Source organism: Rhinolophus ferrumequinum, chromosome 7 (genome assembly GCF_004115265.2).
Source record: "Rhinolophus ferrumequinum isolate MPI-CBG mRhiFer1 chromosome 7, mRhiFer1_v1.p, whole genome shotgun sequence".
NCBI lineage: Eukaryota > Metazoa > Chordata > Mammalia > Chiroptera > Rhinolophidae > Rhinolophus > Rhinolophus ferrumequinum.
Window position 1 is genome coordinate 48,019,185 of NC_046290.1, and position 21,687 is coordinate 48,040,871.

Consider the following 21,687-nt stretch of genomic DNA (forward strand, 5'->3'; position numbering starts at 1 on the left):
CGCCACCAGGCCGAGCAGCTCCCAGATGATTGGCTAGATGATCGGACGATCCTTTCTTATTGGTCACAGGCTCATCTGGTTCCGAGCGTGCGTAAGCCGAAGATTCCTTCCGCTCCGCGTCTCCGTTGACTGGGGACAGGCAGGGCGCTGGAGCCGGGGTTAGGTGGCCTCTAGTGAGATCCGGAGGTGAGGCGGACGACGGCCGCGAAGACGGGACCAGGGCGGCCGGGAGCGGGGCAGCAGTAGGTGAGAGCGAGCTTAGGGCCATGTTGGCGGCGATTCTCGAGCTCCGCTCGGCCCTGGGAAGGGGCGGCTGGCACCTCCTGCGGACCTGCCGAGAGCTGCGGTGGTGGCTTTGCCGGTGTGGCGGCCCTGTCCCCAGGGGACTGCGAGGAGACGTCCTTGAGTCGCGGCCGGCGGAGAGGCGGCCCGCACCAATGCCGGGGGGACCCGGGGACCAGGCTGGGGCTCAGCGGCGGGCGGCGGGGCGGAGCAGTGTTCGCGGGCCCTGTTGGATGCAGGAAATGCCAGCTGCGTTGTCACGATCATCGGGGCGGAAAGGGTGCCAGGAGGGTGACCTTGAAGGCCCCTCGATTCTGGAAATGCTGGGGGGCTGGGGTTGGGGGACGACCCGGCCGGCTGTTCGCTGAGAGGACGCAGCAAGGTCCATCCGGTGCTGGCGTCCACGCCCAGGCGGTGCTGTTCGTCAGCACCTTTCTTTAAGGTGATGGGGAAGATCTCTGTAAATGCTGCGACTAACTCAGAGCCATGAAAAGAACGGTGTGTCCGGTTATTTCCAAGAGAAGCATGTTGAAAGGAGCCCAATGTAGGAGGTCGTCTAAGGACTAAAATGATTTTATTTTATTTTATTTTATTTTATTTTATTTTATTTTATTTTATTTTATTGGTAAGGGATGTATACCGATGCCCTTTAGTCCAAACCTTTAAGTTTTCAGAATTGTTTGGTTATAGTTAGGAAAAATCTACCTTGGAGGTTCAAATGTAGAGCAGTCAATTTCTGCAGTAAGCGGAGGTTGATATACTCCATGTTAAATGGTCGTTTGAAATATTTCAGGGCTTGAGGGCTTGCCTTCTTAGACTTGGTGCTGAAAAGTTATAGGAAACATTTGTTTCCAGGCCATGTTAAATAATTGGGCATAATATCAGCATCTCACAATGTACACAATGTGTTTTTTGTTTGTTTGTGAATTTATTTTTCTCTCCATGCAATGAAAGATTTTATGCTTTAGAGGTGATCTAGCAAAGGCCTGGAGTATCCATTGGGGGGGATAGATTGATTTTTTTTTTTTTTTGATAGATTGGATTTTGAGGGCCTGCTTTGTTGTAGTGTCTTTCCAGAATTTATGATTAAGTTGGCAGTAAGGACAAATGGGAATTAGTAACATGAAGGTTAAAAATACTGTGCAAAGATTAATCATTAACTTATGAAAACGTGCATGTGGCACAAGTATTTCAAGATGAAGTGTGCACACACGCGTGTGCACGCGTGTTCTTTTTATTCTTGTATGATTAATTTCTAGACCATGGATAGATCATCACATCTGTTGATATCCTTTTAGGATGACCCATATGAACTTGCTGATATTTGAAATTTGACTGTTTTTTACCCACAAAAATAGCAGTTTCATATAGTTCCATTTGATACTTTGTCAAAACTTTGGCACTCTAGCTTTATAGGTAAATGAAGAGAGATGTGACTTATAAATAGGTAGCATACAGTAGAATTGGGTGTTTCCAAATTTCCTGATTTCCAGTGCAAGAATTTATTTTTTAACTACGATACAAGGTTGAGTAGCAGAATGCTAGACCCTGTTGGAATTAAAAATGACTCATTATAAGATAGGGTGTTTACCTTCAAAGAGACAAAACATACACAGCAATTAATTTGACAACAGTGTAAGATAGTATATAATCAAATGCTGGAATGTGTTGCATAGGAGGAGTGCTGAGTGGAAGGAAAAAATTAGCGTAGGATGCCAAAGCATCCTTTTCTGCAATTGTCCATGGTGGATGGTTTCTGTGGTCCTGGATTAGAGTTTGAGGATTCCACTGAATTTAGATTATCCATTCTTTTGAAGAATTTGTGAAATGTTCGCAGCATACTTCAATCTGAACAAGCAAGGCACATGTTGCCTATTTAACTTGATTTTTAAAGTAAAGTTTATTTTTATTGCAACATGGCATAAATACTGCCTATTGAATTTGCATGAGCTGTCCTGTAGCCTGCTAGTCCCAGTTGAAACTGCTGGTGAAAATGGAAGGTTGTAGTCTATGTCATTTAAATGCTTTGCATAATCAGAGAAATGCAGAGGGTGCTCATGAGAAATGAGATTGTTTATAATTATGGTTACATTTGACACACCTTTGTACATTTGGTTATTCAGTTTGTATTTCCAAATAGATCAGGTTCTCGTTCACAGGATCATATGTAATTCTTTTCCTGAATGTTGTAAAAATGATTTTACATCCAGGAAAGAAATGTCACAGAATTGACAATGCTACCTTTGAAATCTTTTTGAGGGAAAATATAATGTGCCTAATATATAATTATGGGTTGATAGTACTAAGCCGATTTGTGATCAAATTGGGGTGCCTTCCTGCTAGCAGCTCAGATTTTCGTTCACTGAATTTTTAGCAGCTCAGATTTTCATTCAACAGAATTAACTTTTTAGTAGTGAAAAAAATGTTGACTTGATAGCGGTTTTTCTTTATCATGAAAGGGGTTTTTCTTTATCATGAAAGCATTAACTTTAGAATAAGTAAGGCTTGCAAGTTCCTATGTTATAGATCAATGACTATATTAGATTTTTAAAAAATCAGAATATCAAAATTATTATTATTTCACCAGCAAACATGGGAAAGTTTAGTCATGGTAGTCATTAGATCAAAATTATCTCTATGTTCTGTTGGGAATTTTTGAATGCTATAGACACCTACTTTGGTCAGCCATCCCCTTCTTCCAGTACTGTTTTAGCATTTTGATTAGCTGTAAAAGTTAGCTGGAAAAGACTTTTCCCTTATGACAGCAACATTAGGAAGGTGTATTAAATTTCTTTTGGCTAGTGACATTAAGCCATGTGTTTGGATGAAATGTTAAAAAGTGTAATGGGCTCCTCCCTTGAGGAGCTTTATAAACTAAGGTAACGATTTACAGAGGGCATTCAACAAGTGGGTTCTTTGGTATTTTATCTACCTTTTGCATAACCAGAATCAAGAGGGTGTTTATATGCATTTTACCTCTGAGTAATTAGGAAATAAATGTGAATAGTTGTTTCTTATTTTTGTTTTCTGCTTTATTGATCTCCTTGGCTCGGATGATATGGGGCTGAGGTAGTATGTATTTGGTTTGATTTTAAATGCCTGGATTCATACAATTGGTAATAAATAGATGTGTTTAAGTTGGTTACTAGTGAATAATAGAGGATTTAAGTTGTATGTAAAGAAGTAATAACAACAGTCTTCTTAGTTTAATTTTATAATTATTATTTTCCGAAATTATAAGGAGCACTACCAAATAGTATTATTTATATGTACAAGACCCTGTGCGTACAGAACCAGGATTTACAACTTACTTTTTCTAAAAATACAGTGAGCTGTATACTAAGTGTTGATATTCCTTCCAGGACCCAAAGATTCTGTAGCTACAATGTTGTCAAGACTTTTCCGAATGCATGGCCTCTTTGTGGCCTCCCATCCCTGGGAAGTCATAGTGGGGACAGTGACGCTGACCATCTGTATGATGTCCATGAACATGTTTACTGGGAACAATAAGATCTGTGGTTGGAATTATGAATGTCCAAAGTTTGAAGAGGTTTGTGAAATTAATTTGACATTGATTCAAGTAAATTACATTTTCCATTTCTAGACTATGTCCTTTTAGAGACCATATTATCAAAAAAGTTATGAGTAAAATATTTTAGTATTCATGAACTTAGCTCAAATTTCTATTTACTTATGCACTATGGAAATGTACTGGAAACAGTTTTCTACACAAATGAGTGTAATTGACTCTACTTTGAAAACACAGCTTTTATAAGTGACTAACAGTGAAAATGATTGGCTTAAACTGTGGATTGTTTAAAAATTGGACTTAATTTTTGACTTGCATATTTAATATTTTTATTTGATTTGTATTGTGCCTATATTGATAGTATCATAGTATGTAAACAAATGATGCATACAAAATAACAATTCTTATTTTTGATTGCTTATTTTAAAAGCTGTAGCTATTGTGATTTTTTTTTTTTTTTATGTCTCCCAATAGGATGTTTTGAGCAGTGACATTATAATTCTGACAATAACGCGATGCATAGCAATTCTGTATATTTACTTCCAGTTCCAGAATTTACGTCAACTTGGATCAAAATATATTTTGGGTAATCACTTTATACACTTAACTCCTTTGTGTGCCATCAGATTTTTTTGTTTGCTGTGGAAATGCACCTGTTTGTTCAAATCGTGTGTATGGAAATATATGTATTGCTTAAAGTGTGCTGCATGCATTCAGTAGTTTCCTTATTACTGGGAGTTAGACATTCTGATATTTGAGACTTTAATCATCTGGAGAAAATAATATTTCTTTTAGCATATCATTTAGGACTATATGTTGTTTGTGTAATAAAAGATGAAGTTTTTTCAGCTTGTTGAATTTTGTCCTTTAGGTATTGCTGGCCTCTTCACAATTTTCTCAAGTTTTGTATTCAGTACGGTTGTCATTCATTTCTTAGATAAAGAATTGACAGGCTTGAAGTAAGTATTTAAAACTTAAGTATACTTTTTTCAAAATATATTGTTAAGAACTTTTCTTCATGTTATAAAGTTATATAAATTTTCAGAAGTTTATAGAAAAATCTGATGGAAGTTTTCATATAGTAATTTAGCTAATTATAATACCTGTTAGTATTTTGTTATCCATGCTTTCTCATTTTTTTTTAATACTTAAAGAAAACTTCTGAGATCATACTGTATATACTGCTTTATATCTTCTTTATGCCTAATAATAGTTTATCAACATCTTTGCATGTCCTTATGCTAAACTTAACTATTTGTGATGGCTGTGTAGTATTCATCCACAGTTCATTTACTTAATTCTGTAGGGTTGGATAGTTTGGTTATTTAATTTCCTCCATTAATAACACAGTGGTGAATGTCTTTGTAGCTAATTTTTTGTTCATATTCATAGTCATTTTCTTAGGATACATTCTTAGGATTGAAATAGTGGCTGTGTTAGTTTTTAGGACTTTTGAGTGCCATTTTTGCCAGTTTACTTTCCAGTAAGGTTGTTTAGTTTAACCTTCCACAGTGAAAAAATTTATATGTATTCTACTTTTTTCCCCATGCTAACTCAATGAGACATCGTTTACTAAGGATGATATTTTGGTATAAAATTATCAGAAAGTGTTTTTGTATAGATATTTTACATTTTAAACAAATGTTTTGAGCAACTGAAATTTAGCTTAGAGGATGTCACAGGAGTATAGGGATACCTTTTGGACTGCAAAAGGTACGCGTACTAGAGGATCCTACCATGTATGGGGTGGGGTAAGTTTCATTTTAGAAAGTACTTTTTAAGCCTTATTTTTTCCTCTGTTAAATGTACCTCATCATCTTGTTTTTTTTTTCCAGTGAAGCTTTGCCCTTTTTTCTACTTTTGATTGACCTTTCCAGAGCAAGTGCACTAGCAAAGTTTGCCCTTAGTTCCAACTCACAGGTAAGTATTATTTATAAGACATAAATGTTAGTAGTATTCCTTTTTTTTCTTCAGTTTGTTTACAATAGGAAGGATTAATAGAGTTTCTTTATAGTCTAAGATTTAGGAATTGCCTACAATTGTAAGTTTAATTCTCACGTCCTAAAACTGGTCTTCCTATGTACCCCAGGAACTGTCCTATTTATTTATCTAACAGCTCAGTTATAATTCCATAGCTTCTGAAATGTAAAATCTTTCCCATTTTCCTTTTCGAAGGTTTCAGAAATTAAGGTTATATTTGGACTTTTGGATAAATAAGAGTATCTACCTAGTGAAACACTGGCGAACAAGATAGGATCTAATGGAAGAGAGTCTCAGAGTAGATTTCTTTCTAAACCCCTTGAAAACACTAGCATTATTTCCCACCTAAAATTTTTATCTTGCTGTTCATTAGTCAGTCATGTTAAAGTCACAGGTTTTATCTTGATGTTCAAAAGTCAGGATTTTTAACAATCTTTAATAATCAGAATGTCTGAGTATAAAATAGCATGTACTTCTGCCCTGACTATGTATTTGAATATTTATGATCATTTGAGTCAAGATATGATTTGACAAGGATATGATTTAGGTTTCATAATACTAACATGGTCGCAAAAAATTTGCAACTGAAAACTTCTTTCCATGGTAACCAAAATATAAAATGTTATATAGCATTTATTTATGTGGGATTTAAATTATAGTATTAATGCACCACCTCAAAGGAATCTTTCCAAGAAATATCAGTGGAAAGGGAAAGAAGGCACTCTGTGTGTGTGTGTGTGTGTGTGTGTGTGTGTGTGTGTGTGTGTTTAAATCCTCTGTATTGTTCACACATTTTGCATTTAGAATGCCTGTTAGTCTTATCATACAGTATATTTTATTCTTTGCTTAGTAAGTTAGATATCAATGGAAGCCCTAGCATGCTCTCTAACATTTTTAGAAGTTATTTTGTACCTTACCCTCATTGATGTGTTTGGTCTGTGTTTTAGGATGAAGTAAGGGAAAATATTGCTCGTGGAATGGCAATTTTAGGTCCCACATTCACCCTTGATGCTCTTGTAGAATGTCTTGTGATTGGAGTTGGTACCATGTCAGGTTTGTAAGCAATTTTTAATATATTTAAAAAATCAGTTTGTAATAAAGATAACATCTCAGATTGCATTGGTTATTCTTAAGCTGACTTTTAAAAGTCTAATACTACTCTTAAAATTTTTTAATTGTATGAGTATGTGGGGTGTACTTGACCTCATGTCTGTCTGCGCTAATGTAAACTTAGTAGCAGGTTATCGATTTATTTTTCATTCTTGCCATCTTCTCTTTCTGTGTACCACTCTTTTTGATGACTGGTTTTTTTTTCCTTTAAATTAAAGTTTATTGGGGTGATAATTGTTAGTAAAGTTACATAGATTTCAGGTGTACAATTCTGTAATACATTATCTATATCTCACATTGTGTTTTCACCACCCAGAGTCAGTTTTCTTTCCATCATCATATATTAGACCCCATTTACCCTCTTCTAGAGCCCCGTTCCACCCCCTTACTCTCTGGTGACCCCTAAACTATTGTCTGTGTCTATGAGTGTTTGTTCTTTCAGTTGTTTGTCATGTTCTTTTATTGTATTCGGTTTATATACCACATATCAGTGGAATCATATGGTTCTCTACTTTTTCTGTCCGACTTATTTTGCTTAGCATCATAATCTCAAGATCCATCCATGTTGTCACAAATGGTCCTATTTCATCTTTTCTTACCGCCGAATAGTATTCCATTGTGTATATATATCACAACTTCTTTACCCATTCATCTATCGAAGGACATTTTGGTTGTTTCCATGTCTTGGCTACCGTAAATAAAGCTGCGATGAACATTGGAGCACACTTGTCTTTATGGATAAATGTTTTCAGATTTTTTGGGTAGATACCCAGGAGAGGGATTGCTGGGTCATATGGTAATTCTATTTGTAATTTTTTTGAGGAACCTCCACACTGCCTTCCATAGCGGCTGCACCAGTCTGCATTCCCACCAACAGTGTATGAGGGTTCCTTTTTCTCCGCAGCCTCTCCAACACTTGTTACTGTTTGTCTTGTTGATGATAGCCATTCTGATTGGGGTGAGGTGATATCTTATTGTGGTTTTTATTGGCATTTCTCTGATGATTAGTGATGTTGAGCATTTTTTCATATGTCTATTCACCATTTGTATGTCTTCTTTGGAGAAAGGTCTCTTCAGGTCCTCTGCCCATTTTTCAATTGGGTTGTTTGTTTTTTTGTTGTTGAGTTGTATGAATTCCTTTTATATTTTGGATATTAGCCCCTTATTGGAGGCGTTGTTTGCAAAAATCTTCTCCCATTAGTTGGTTGCCTCTTTATTTTGTCGATGGTTTCTTTTGCTGTGCAGAAGCTTTTAAGTTTGATATAGTCCCAATCTGTGTTGTTTTTGTTTGTTCTTTTGATTGGTTTTTAACTAAGATTGTATTCCAAGGCTTTTCTGGAAAGTACCTTCTAGCCGCTGCTATTGCGTAAACTGAATTAGTGACTGGGTTCCTTGGAAAGTAGGGTGATGAGTTTTGTTTTAATTGCCATGTGGAAGACAGTGGAAGATTCAGGAGTTGGACAGAGGTAAGTTAGATCCACCTAATAGGATGGTTGGGAAGATTTAATCAGATAGTATGTATTATAGTAAATTCTTAATTGAATAGTAGAGAAGTAGATGTTAAATATCAAACATAAGACTCCATTATATAGGACAAAAATTATGGTCTGGCATGGGAATTTGCCAGAATAATAGAATGTTGTTGAGGTTTTCTTTTCTTTCTTTCTTTTTTTTTTTTAATTGGGGAATAGTGTGTTTTTCCAGGACCCATCAGCTCCATGTCAGGTTGTTTTCAATCTAGTTGTGGAGGGCGCAGCTGACTGGTTCATGTGAGAATCGAACCTGCAACCTTAGTGTTAGGAGCGTCACCCTCCAACCACGGCTGCCTGAGGTTTTCTAATAAGACTAAATTTTTATGGCTTTCTTTTGAAGTTCACACTTAAATACTGTTCACTATCGTGTTTCCCCGAAATTAAGATCTAGCTGGACCAACAGCTCTAATGCGTATTTTGGAGCAAAAGTTAATATAAGACCCGGTCTTATTTTAATATAAGACCGGGTCTTATATAAGACTGGGTATAATAAATACAATATACTATAATATAACATAATACCGGGTCTTATATTAATTTTTGCTCCAAAAGACGCATTAGAGCTAATGGTTTGGCTAGGTCTTCTTTTCGGGGAAACACAGTAGTATTTCTAGGGCTTTAGTGCCTTCTATAAGGAGCCTCATTCTTTCAGAAGTAAACTAACTTTTAAGAGAGTAGTTGTAATTATTAGTTGAGATCTCCTCATTAAGTAGTGTATTAAATATTTAATGTTTCTTACAACTTTCTGAGGGAATTTTTTTGTTACTTAATCTGTCCTTCAACAAGATTTTATTTAGCAAAGAAGATATTTTTTAAATTATTTTTTAACGTGAATTCTTTAAAATCTCTTTGGGTACAGTTTTGAGTTTTGACAAAGATATAGTCATGTAACCACCACCACAACCAAGAAAATTGTTTCTGATTAGGTGAAAACATACCTATGTGATTTTATTCAAGCCAAAGAGTATATAAGATGAAGAGGGATTAGCCAGAAACCAGTAGTGGGCCATGTAACCAAAGATTATTCATTTGAAACTGATGTGGAAAGCAGTAGAAACTGATGTGGAAAGTAGGGTGATGAGTTTTGTTGTGATTAGTCAGAGAAGTGATTAAGTTTGTAATTGGAGAAGCCAGTTAGGAGATATTTACTGCTATACAGAAATGGTATAGTAATTAGGGATTTGGCTTAGGGTCGATAAAAGGGACAGATTTAACATACTAACTAGGAAGTAACCCTTTGGAAAGCCAGTAAAAAAAAAAGAAAAAAGTCTTCAACTTCCTAGAAGTATATAGATTAGTGCTCTTTGTATACTGCAAAGTGGCTTAGAGGTACTCCTTGGGGCAGAGTAAGGAAGAATACCTGGAGAATACATGGCAACAGTAGTTCACTGTGATACAGAACGTAATAATAGAGTGCCAAGCTGTGAAAAGCATTGGTTAAGTATGGTTTTGATGGTCTCAAGTTTGAAAAGATTATATTTGACTAGTATTTAAAATGTAGGTTGTTCATAATGTTTTTGTTAATTGTAATTTTGTGTTCTCTTGAATTTCTATATATGGGGTAATTGCTATAGTTTTTTAAAAATACAGTTCTTGCTCTTGTTCTTTTATTTATTTAAATGATCTATTACAATTCAGAAAATAAAATAAAACTGAGTTTTTTTGTATTATTCCAGTTGTCAGTTTTTATAGAAAAGGGAATCATTTTTTATTCATATTTTAAAACATTTTTATATTTAATATGAATATAATCAGAAATGTTTTATATTCAAGTTTATTTGTAAAGTGAGGGAGTAGGATTTGGTAATCTAAAGTCTTTTCCAGCTCTATAATTCTGTTACCTTCTATTTGAGCAGATTACTAAATGACATCTTAAACATTTTGTGTGGAACGGTTAATTTTGAATCTTGAGTTGCTTTTTTGCATTATATTGTTTTCCAAACAGATCAATGCAATTAACCAAAATATAAGAACGACAGTAGATATCATAGAGGTTATATTGAAATTAGAGTTCAGTATTACACAAAATATTTATTATGATACTATATCAGAATGGCATAACTGGCAGTATGTTTTACTTTTATAAAAAGTCCTTGGTCGACAGGCGAATTCCTTTTGTGGTAACTAGTGGGGTTGGATCAATAGCATGACTGTAGAGGGTTTGCTCCATTAGACACCCTTATCTCAAAACTACTACCATGTTAAAAAGGGGGATTGATTATCAGATGTGTATTAAGTGTCACCACCATGCCTGGCATTGTGAGGTTGGGGACATGGGAGAAGATAAGGTCTCTGTCCAGGAGAGTAATTCCTCTGTGCTCTCAGGTTTCGCATGACCTCTGAGTTCCTAATTCTTTTTCTAGTAGATGGCAAAGAGATTAATATACTGATATTTTCGTGTATTTATCTACCTATGGGAAGGGTCTTTGTGATGTACACTTCATCAAAAATACACATACGTTATTAATTGTACATTTTATTTTTCTCTAACTAGGGGTACGTCAGCTTGAAATTATGTGCTGCTTTGGCTGCATGTCAGTTCTTGCCAACTACTTTGTGTTCATGACTTTCTTCCCAGCTTGTGTGTCCTTGGTTTTAGAGGTAAGAGGAGTTCTTAGTTATGGTAGAAGAGTCATAGTTCTCATTATATCAGTTCACCTAAATAAAACCAATACCTTCTAATGTAACACTAACTTACTTTGTAGCTTTCTCGGGAAAGCCGCGAGGGTCGTCCAATTTGGCAGCTCAGCCATTTTGCCCGAGTTTTAGAAGAAGAAGAAAATAAACCAAATCCTGTTACTCAGAGGGTTAAGATGATTATGGTAATTACATAGTTTCTTTCTCCCTTCAGTATCTTCAGTTCCAATGTCATATTCTGCTTTTCACTTTTGTTTTCTGTTTCTTCTTTTGTCATCTTTCTGCAGGTTTTGGCTCTTTCACTGATGTTCCTCTTCCTTCCTCTTCCCCCCCGCCCCCCGTATTTTTTTTCTTGTTTCTTCTTTCTTTAAGTCTCCTAGTTTTTATTAGTGTCTTTCCCCTAAATAGATTTTTCAAGTTCCTCCACTTCCTCTGAAAACCTATTCTTTTGAATGTTTTTAGTAGTTCAGTGGAGCCGCTGCTTTAGTTAGTCACACAGCAAGCTTGGGGTTTTCTTTTTAATGGTAAGGAGAGGCCATAAAGATAGTGTCTGGTTATCCAGTTGCTAAGGATGGGAAGTTTAGGTTTCATTGATATATGGAAGATACATAATTTTTTAAATTTTATTTCAGTCTCTAGGCTTGGTTCTCGTTCACGCTCACAGTCGCTGGATAGCTGATCCTTCTCCTCAAAATAGTACGGCAGAAAATTCTAAGGTTTCTTTAGGATTGGATGAAAATGTGTCCAAGAGAATTGAACCAAGTGTTTCCCTCTGGCAATTTTATCTCTCTAAGTAAGTTACCGAAGGCTTGCTCTGTTTTATGTTAATCATGGTTCTCTGTGCTGCTAAAAGTTCAGGTCGTGTCTTATGTTTCTGAGTCATAACCTTTTAACTTGCTTCTTTTATTTAGAATGATCAGCATGGATATTGAACAAGTTATTACCCTAAGTTTAGCTCTCCTTTTGGCTGTCAAGTATATCTTCTTTGAACAAGCAGAGACAGAGTCTACACTCTCATTAAAAAACCCTATCACATCTCCTGTAGTAACCCAAAAGAAGGTCCCAGATGATTGTTGTAGACGCGACCCTATAGTGGTCAAAAATAACCAGAAATTCCATGCCATGGAAGAGGAGACCAGGAAAAACAGAGAAACGAAAGGTAATTTCTTCCTCTTTTCATTTTCTATTCTTACAGTGCTGGTTTGTCAAGAAGTTGAATCCGTTTTAACACTTAGGTTCAGTGTTGTGAGATTTCTTTTGATCTCGTCAACAGCTGAGGTTATAAAACCCTTAGTGGCAGAAACTGACACCTCAAATCGAGCTACGTTTGTGGTTGGTAATTCCTCCTTACTCAATACTTCACTGGAACTAGAGACACAGGAACCTGAAATTGAACTTCCCAAGGAGCCTCGGCCTAATGAAGAATGTCTACAGATACTTGGGAATGCAGAGGTGAGGAAAATAACGTAAATGAGCTTGCTATCCTTCTTAAGAAAAGGAGCTTTTTTATTAAAGTAAGGAAGTTATAGCTACTGAGTACCTACTAAGTTCTAGGGATCGTGTTGCATGGTTTACAATTACTGGTCTTATTTATTCCCCACAACCTTGTGAGACAGGTGGAATTATCTCCATTTTTTACATGAGAAAGCTGAGGCACCAGAAGGTTTAAGTATTTCTCAATGTAATGCATCTAGGAAATGGTAAGGCTGGGATTAAGAGTTTAATTTACTGACTCAAGAGTCCTTTTTCTACTTTATTACTGCTTATCACAGAGATGAACAGCCACTGCAGGCACGTATGTGTGCTGAGGCCTAGAAAAGGTTTATTAACACAGAAATGAGCCTCAAAGATAGAAGAAAGCTTCTTTTTATTTTTTTAAGTAAGCTTGATGCTCATAAGGAAGCTTTTCCCTTCTGAAATTTGAACAGGGTGTCCTGCACACATGACCATGTGAGTCCACTCGTGCTTTCGCCTGATACTGTGTTCCATTCATTTCTGCTTCATCTGGTTCATTCTTTATGAGCATATGACTGAGAAGAAAGTTGTTTGTTTTTATCACTTTCCTTTCCCTCATTCCTATTAACGTGTACCAATATCTCAGCTGTCTTGCTGAATACAGGGTTAACAAAACTTAGAGGGTAGCTGTCAGAATTTTAATTAGGGATTTTTTTTTTCCCCTGTATACCTTATTTGTAAAATTTAGTGTTTTGGTCTTATATTTGTTTTTACCTTTTTTTTTTTATAAAGAATTTGCTTTCATTTTGATATTCTTATGTCTACTGAAGTCATCTTCTTTACAATTCCAAAGTCCGTTGGATTCTCCTCTTGTGTTTTAGTTCTATCGATTGTTTGTATTAAATGGTTTATGTAGAATGAATAATATGAAATATAGTTCTTCAAGTCTTTTGTCATCTCTCTCCCTCTACCACTTCCCTTTTTTTTTCCATTTCTTTAGAAAGGTGCAAAATTCCTTAGTGATGCTGAGATCATCCAATTAGTCAATGCTAAGCATATCCCAGCTTACAAATTGGAATCCCTGATGGAAACCCATGAACGAGGTGTATCTATTCGCCGACAGTTACTTTCCAAAAAACTTCCAGAGCCTTCTTCTCTCCAGTATCTACCTTATAGAGACTATAATTACTCCTTGGTATGTTATTTTCTTGATTTGAGAAGGTTTGCTTTGTAACTTTCTAGTTTTATAGCTTTAGTCTTTAGATTTTTATAGTTTTTCTTTTTTTCTTGACTGGTCTTTTATATGTACATAGTTCTATAAAATATTTATCTTTTTAAGCCATTTTACTGTAATTTTGTATTCTGCTTGTGCTGTAGGTCATAGAAATTCAAGATACTTTTCCTGTTTATAGATACAAATATTTATTATACAATATTTGTATACAATATTATACAAATATTTGTATCATTATTATATTAGTAACTTAAATACTTTTAAAAGTAAATAAAAATTTTGTTTAAAAAATACACCATGGAGTTAAGTTTGAAAAAAATTATTAATGACAATGGCTGTGTATTTGCAATATAGATTTTCACTTGGTACCTAACTTTACCTTTTAGGTGATGGGAGCTTGTTGTGAGAATGTTATTGGGTATATGCCCATTCCTGTTGGAGTGGCAGGACCTCTGTGCTTAGATGGAAAAGAATTTCAGGTTCCAATGGCAACAACGGAAGGTTGCCTTGTGGCCAGCACTAACAGAGGCTGCAGAGCAATAGGTGTAAGTTGGCATTTATATATAATTTATCTGCTTTAGGGTACACCCTAGGCCAGGGGATGGGAAGAGATTTGGGGACAATGAAGGACACCTTTTGTGACATGCAGAAGTGTTTTCAGGATTAACATGTGCTTCTGTAACCTACTTTGCATAGCTTGGTGGAGGTGCCAGCAGCCGAATCCTTGCAGATGGGATGACTCGGGGCCCAGTGGTACGTCTTCCTCGTGCTTCTGACTCTGCAGAAGTGAAGGCCTGGCTTGAGACGCCTGAAGGGTTCAGACTGATAAAGGAGGCATTTGACAGCACCAGCAGGTATGTGTCTGTGGCTTTATAAGTGCATTGTTTATTTCAGAAACAGTGCTATCTTCTTTGATCGCTAAACATACTGTTAACATAGTGCCTGCTTAAAGTGACGTAATATAATAGCAACTTTAGATCCATTTATTCACAATGAGTAATGTGAATGCTTAGCTTGGGGCGGGGGAGCAGAATGTTTATCTAAATGAATACCTCTGTAGAGGTAAATTAGAAAAACATAGTGAGAGCTAGTAAGTTTGTGTGTGGGTTTTACAAGGCTCACTTTGATTAGACTGTTATTTTGCCCTAGAAGACTTTTGACTTAGAATTGCCCTAGAGCCAAATTGCAGGAGAAAAAGATTTTGGAAGCAGGATAGATGTAAATATTAGTGTAGTAGATTGAATACAGAAAATTAAATTCATAAAGAAGCATAATCAATATGTGATAACCCCAGCGTAGTTCAAGCATATATGCTTGTTTGTATTTGGACTTTTGAAGTTTATCTATGATGAAATGACTCTCTTCTTGCAGCGCATAAGACTGAGACAGAGTTGATAGCAGCATTCTAATACAACATTTAGTTAAAGAAGAAAATACATTAATAAGTAATCTCCATAAGGTTTCTCTTACGTGTAAAATGAACCAACTAAACTAGATTTTAAAATAACTTCCATCTTCTTAAAAAAAAAAAATCCTTGCTTCTTTTGTTGATAGATTTGCACGTCTACAGAAACTTCATATGGGTGTGGCTGGGCGCAACCTTTATATTCGTTTCCAGGCAAAATCAGGTGATGCCATGGGAATGAACATGATTTCGAAGGTGAGCATGGATAGACTATAACAGAACTTGAAAGTGATTATCCCAGGAGAGGGGAAGTCGGTGTCAAAAAGACAGAAGTGGGGAGCAGATTCACTGTCTACTCTGTGTCCTCACCATGTACATCTATTTACTCAGAGTTAATTTATTGAAATACTTTTTTTGAAAGGTAAATACTTATGTAACTCATATGAATCAGGCATTTGTTGATTGGTGCTGTTTATATTTGATACATTTTAGACGTGGCATTATGTATGTTCTGGGTCTACTGAGCAGTTGGGAAGAATCTTGGGGTTAGCACTCTAAAACTTTGTCATGTAAAACTTGAAAGCTGACCTCTTCTAGAGACTTTAAATCTTCTATTTAAGAGTCAAGTTCATGTATATAGTCCATTTATTTTAATTATTTCCTTATAAGAAGATTGTATATGGCTTACATTTTATTCTACTGATGTTATTTACCAGACACAAATGTAAAATGTTAATGTCAGTTAGGTAGGCTAGCAAAATTTATTTTTTGGTTTACCTGTTTATAAGGACTATTCAGAAAGAGTGACTAAATTCATAAGCTTTAAAAATTGCCAATAAACAGTAGTACAGTGGTTCCTCAAAAAAATAAAAATAGAATTACTATGACCCAGCAATTACACTTCTGGGTCTATACACCCAAAAGAATTGAAAACAAAGTCTTAGATATTTGTACATCTGTGTTCATAGCAGCATTATCCACAAGAACCAAAAGGCAGAAGCAACCTAAGTGTCCAATGATGGATGAATAGATAAACAAAATGTGATATATACATACAATGGAATATTATTCATCCCTGAAAAGAAAGGAAATTCTGACACACACTAAATGCAGATGAACCTTGAGGTTCGCTTGCTAAGTGAAATACTCTGGTTACAAAAAAGATAAATTGTGTATGATTCCCACTTATGAGGTACTTAGATTAGTTAAATTCATGGAGATAGAAAGTAGAAAGGTGGTTGCCAGAGGCTGGGGAGAAAGAGGGCAGGGGAATTGTTATTTAATGGGCATAGAGTTTCCATTTTGCAAGATAAAAAGAGCTCTAGAGCTTGGTTGTGCCACAATGTGAATGTACTTAAAACTATTGAACTGTAAACCTGAAAATGGTTAAGATGGTAAATTCTATGTTATGTGTATTTTACCATAACTAAAAAAATTTTTTTTTAATTGCCCACAAGTATGTTTTGGGTTATTGAGGCGTTATTAATTAATTTCAATTAACTGGAAGTTACTGGAAGTCTTGTTTATATTTTATGTAATGTAAATTCCAACAACTTTCCATTAACAAGAATGTAGTTTAATGTTTGACTTCTCTTTACAGGCTTGGTAACTTGGAGTTTTAGGTAACAATTTAGTAACCAGAAGAGGAAATTTATTAAACATTGATCTTGGGTTGGGTTACTCATTCCTCAGTGACATGAATATGAGTATTATATTCTTATTGAGTATTTTTTAATATTCTTGTCTACATTCTGTTCATTAATCACTACAAAAGGTTCATTTTTGTGCCTAAAGAAACACATTAGGAATCTATACCTGACTGAGAAATTAGTCACTGATAGTTACTTTTGTGCTTAGTTTCTTTGAAGTATTGTTATTAGAAATATTGCGGTTATTATAGTTATTGTATTTAGAAGTATTAGTATTACCAATACAAATAAAGCCTCTGATCTATAAATAACTTTGTGCATTTTAATGTAATTTTGTTGTTGTTAATAGGGTACAGAGAAAGCACTTTCGAAACTCCATGAGTATTTCCCTGAAATGCAGATCCTAGCCGTTAGTGGTAACTATTGTACCGACAAGAAACCTGCTGCTATAAACTGGATAGAGGGAAGAGGAAAATCTGTTGTTTGTGAAGCTGTCATTCCAGCCAAGGTTGTCAGAGAAGTGAGTGACTTGATTAAAATATTTTATTTTGTTAATCTTTAACTGGATTGAAAAATTGGAGGAATATTAACATTCTAAGTAAAGTTTAATATATGGGTGTATGTTTTATGTTAAAGATAACTTTTATCCTGTCTTGCCCATCTATCTGCCTGTGGCATTTACAGGAACAAACTTAACTGATATTCTTTTTATTGAAGACAGGGTGTAAATGGGGCTACATCTAAACTCCCTTGTCTTCTGGAAGTACAGATAGGTCTGGGTAACACAGTCCTGAACCTCCTGGGGGAAGCTGTAAAATGTGCACAACTGTTTTCTAGGTATTAAAGACTACGACAGAAGCCATGGTTGAGGTCAATATTAACAAGAATCTGGTGGGCTCTGCCATGGCTGGGAGCATCGGGGGCTACAATGCCCACGCGGCCAACATCGTCACTGCCATCTACATCGCCTGTGGACAGGTGAGGGCTGCAGCCTCTTCTTCTCTTCTCTTTTATTGTTCTAAGGAAGAGAAGTTATATATTTTTCCTTTCATTTTTTTTTTCAGGATGCAGCACAGAATGTTGGTAGTTCCAACTGTATTACTTTAATGGAAGCGAGTGGTCCCACAAATGAAGATTTGTATATCAGTTGCACCATGCCATCTATAGAAATAGGAACTGTGGGTGGAGGGACCAACCTGCTCCCCCAGCAAGCCTGTTTGCAGGTATGACACCTCAGGTGCAGTCCAGGGACCTTAAGCCTAGTTCTGACTCACTGGGATTCTCTGTGTTTCTACCTGACATTGCATATCACTCACCTATATTTTAGCTGATCTTTTCATCCTTTCATTTCCCACCAGCCTAATCTAATGTGTCTACATAAGCATGTTCAGGCGTATGCTTACTAAATTGAGAAAGGAGATAAAGAGAGCAAATGAATACTCATCTGTCCTAAGTGCACTACCAACTGTGCTCGGGGTGGTATGTTACCTATGGGGTCTACTTTGTCAGTACTGGCTGTCAACTCTTGGAAATTTAGTACTTTTAATGGAGTTTAGTTCTATTCTGATGTCATTGTAGTTGCCCTGATTTTAGTTGCTTGAGTAGGAAAAGTTGTTGCTGTGACTTTAAGGGTGAGCCCTGCTGTGTCTCTCTGTGGCTGCAGATGCTAGGTGTGCAAGGAGCATGCAGAGACAATCCTGGGGAAAATGCCCGGCAGCTTGCCAGAATTGTGTGTGGTACAGTCATGGCTGGGGAGTTGTCACTGATGGCAGCACTGGCAGCAGGACACCTGGTCAAAAGTCACATGACTCACAACAGGTGAGACTTAAAGATTTACTTGACATGTTTTCCCTGTTCTTAAAATATGCAGTATAACAATCTATTCAGATACAATAGTCCCAACTTAAAATTCTGCATTCTTGATAAATTGTATATCTCTACTTTCTCTCTCTCTCTTTTTTTTTTTTTTTTGCTGTAGGTCAAAGATAAATTTACAAGACCTCCAAGGAACCTGCACTAAGAAGGCTGCTTGAATAGCCTGACTGCTCCGAACTGAAACACGGGTGTTGGGGTCTAAAGGATGAACATAAAATCTGTGAATTAAAAAGCTCAATGCACTGTTTTGTTGAGGATGAATAGATGTGATCAGTGAGGTGACTGCTTGGTGGTTGGCTCTTTCAGAAAAGTCTGAGGTCTTTCTTTCCATGCAGACTCCTCAGAACTGTAGACAGGTTAGTGCTTTATGTGCTGTGCTCTTTGGAAAGACTTCAACATGAATGTTACGCTTTAAAGCATCACAGGTGGTAATCTGCAGCTCATTTCTGAAAGGGAATACAAGCTGGAAAAAAGTGTTTTCTTTTGATGAAATTAATGTAGTTCATGGTGATCAGTGTGAGACTGATCGTCCTCCCACTACCCCCACCCCGGCTAAAAATGAATTTTTAAATTATATTGTAGCTGACGAAACTCCTGATTTCCTAGTTAATTTATAAAGCCGGGATTGTAGAATTTTAAGAAATAAGAGCTGAGTTTATTTTTTGTAAACTAATCCTTCATTTGGTGCTGGTCTATTTTGATTTCTTTTGGAGTAGCCAACATGATTCTTCAGAAGGGGACCTCCTTTCTTCAAGGGAAAAATTATTATTATTCCCCAACTACAGAATAATGTGCTAAGCAGTGCTAAATAGTTCTCTCTCAAGAAAACAAATCACTGCATTTATGTCTGCAGGCTATTTATTCAGAGAGGCTACCTGTCAAAATATAAATGTTTGTCTAGATTGGCTGTAACAATCTTCCAACATAAGGCTTTAAGAAACAGGGTTTTGTGCTCTTTATTAAAGATACAAGAACTCCTAATATTGCTTAGACAAAAGTGTTTATCAAGCACATACAAGTCTTATCTTTCTCAAAACTCAGAGGGTAGAAGACTCAAGTTTGAAAGAAAAGTACCATTTCTCTAAGACAATTAATTTCTTTAAAAGACATTTAATTTACCTGAAAAGAACTCGATAGTTTTTGTAAAGAACTGTATCAAATCTCATTATGTTGTAATAAGACTTCTTATGCTAGTTTATTGAAAGTGTTCAAGAAGTAAACAGACTTGTATACTGGTAAAATACTCTAAGCTTAGGTCAGAGAAGATTGTGTTCTCTCATCGTCCAGGAAGCCCTGGCTGGCTTGTCAAGCCTAAGGAAAGTGTGAGTCCGCCTTCAGAGCTGGCAAAGGCGCCGTATGAATGGCCCTGGAGGAGTGTCCTTGTTCCTGTGGCCAGGAGGTTGGCGACTGAAACACACAGGCCTTGTGATGGACCCATCAAAGCTCTTAGCTTTCTCAGGGGGTCAGCAGAGTTTTTGAATGTTAATTATTTTTAATGTACAAGTTTTGTATAAGTAATAAAAAAAACTCCTTATTTTGTATTACATCTGATGCTTCAAGTGTTGGTCTCGGAGAGCTGATGGCTCATGTAGAAGATGGACTTTGAAAAACATTCCAATAATGCCATGGCAGCATGGAGAGCCTCTGAATGATTGTGTCTGCAGTATTGTTGTGGAAGATTGACTTTTTCTGTTGTCTGTAAAGTTTAAATTGCTTCTGTTGTGACTGTTCAGCCAATGACTTATTTATCTGAACTTTTCATGGAAGTGGCAGTGAAAAGTATGTTGAGTCTTCATTTTGGTGACTATAACCAATATCGTCAAGCTAAATTAATGTTTTGTACAATAACTAAATTGTATACACTTTGTTATACTTTTTTTCCAGTTCCAGTAAATTATGCAAAGGAAGTTAATACTGATAAGTGTAAGCAGTAACCTTTTGTATGGATTAACCCTCGGCCCGAGGCCTGGAAGCTTGTAAAGTCTGGCCAGAGTGGGAACTATAATTCACTCTAGATGTCCCATGACCATTTATCATTCTCCATTATATTCTACAACTCTACAACATTAATGGCAGGCCGGTGTTATATGTGCATTAAAATTATGTCAGTTTGATTAGTTCAGATTTATCTCAACTGGACGTTTGGATATTGGGGTTGTGAGGGTTAGTTTAGAGGAAAAGGGCATAAAGATTGGGCATCCAAAACCAGATGGCCATTGCAGGTGTTCATTTAAGCTGTATCAGCTGAATTGGAGCAAACAGCTTAGTTTAGCTGAGGTTGGCCTTTTTAGAAGCTGATTCCCATTTACTTGCAATTATTGACTACACTTCTGCTATAGTTAGAGGAGAAAAGATTCGTATGAGGCATTGAGAACCAAAGCCCAGAGACTGGAAAAGCATTTGAATTTTTCTCCCAAAATGACTTGTGATCACTTGTGTGGTCAGCCTCCTCCAGTTTGGAGCAGGCCTGATGGATTTCCATCCCCTTTTCTGCATAGGTGATTTGATGAGCACTGAGGTGCATGTGGTAGGACAGGACTTTGACTTGACTCATCTTAGGCGAGAATTAAATCCAAAGGAAACATCTCACATTGTTCAAGATCTGAGCTCAAACAAAAGGATGCAGAGAAGCAAAACACGTCAATACAAATCCATCGTGTATAGAAGGTTAAAATATAAGAGCAGTAAATTCATTATAGGAAAGTTTTTCAACACCAGTGTTTCTCTAGCTATCCTGTTCTGGCCAAGACTGGAATTTGTTAATAAACTTGACGCAATTAGCAATGATAATTCATGGAAAACCTCTACAGTGGAAACCAAGAGAAGATGGCAGGTGATTTAGTTTACAATTACATTGCGACATTCCTTTTTCACTGTAATGGAACATGTTTACTCCCTCCCCCCACACCCCCTTTTCTTTTCCTCCTGAGCAAGTTTGAGAGCTGCTGAGGGAGGTATGGGCACTCTTCTGTCAGGATAACACTTGCTCCCTAAGGCCA

General features: G+C 36.5%; 1 protein-coding gene across 2 annotated transcripts; it reads left to right on the top strand.

Moving 5' to 3' along the window:
• Positions 1 to 72: 72 nt before the first annotated feature.
• On the top strand, positions 73 to 20,810 carry HMGCR (3-hydroxy-3-methylglutaryl-CoA reductase). Of its 2 annotated transcripts, none has more exons than XM_033110549.1 (20): positions 73 to 186; positions 3,645 to 3,832; positions 4,286 to 4,397; positions 4,683 to 4,770; positions 5,647 to 5,731; positions 6,739 to 6,844; positions 10,928 to 11,034; positions 11,139 to 11,255; positions 11,703 to 11,863; positions 11,982 to 12,229; positions 12,344 to 12,522; positions 13,526 to 13,720; positions 14,146 to 14,304; positions 14,456 to 14,613; positions 15,314 to 15,419; positions 17,163 to 17,333; positions 17,651 to 17,791; positions 17,878 to 18,036; positions 18,477 to 18,631; positions 18,792 to 20,810. In XM_033110549.1, the coding sequence occupies exons 2-20, from the start codon at positions 3,668 to 3,670 to the stop codon at positions 18,844 to 18,846; spliced, it is 2,667 nt and encodes an 888-aa protein (XP_032966440.1). In that variant the 5' UTR covers positions 73 to 186; positions 3,645 to 3,667; the 3' UTR covers positions 18,847 to 20,810. The 2 variants fall into 2 exon arrangements, with proteins under 2 accessions (XP_032966440.1, XP_032966438.1); XM_033110547.1 differs by having other exon boundaries at positions 91 to 246.
• The last annotated feature ends 877 nt before the right edge of the window (positions 20,811 to 21,687 follow it).

What these genes read in the sequence shown, in the direction of transcription:
- HMGCR (XM_033110549.1), top strand. Translation starts at nt 3,668, where the DNA reads ATGTTGTCAAGACTTTTCCGAATGCATGGCCTCTTTGTGGCCTCCCAT. An exon ending in AATGTCCAAAGTTTGAAGAG is followed by an intron (nt 3,833 to 4,285) that starts GTTTGTGAAATT and finishes GTCTCCCAATAG; the next exon opens with GATGTTTTGAGCAGTGACAT. An exon ending in GAATGAACATGATTTCGAAG is followed by an intron (nt 15,420 to 17,162) that starts GTGAGCATGGAT and finishes TGTTGTTAATAG; the next exon opens with GGTACAGAGAAAGCACTTTC.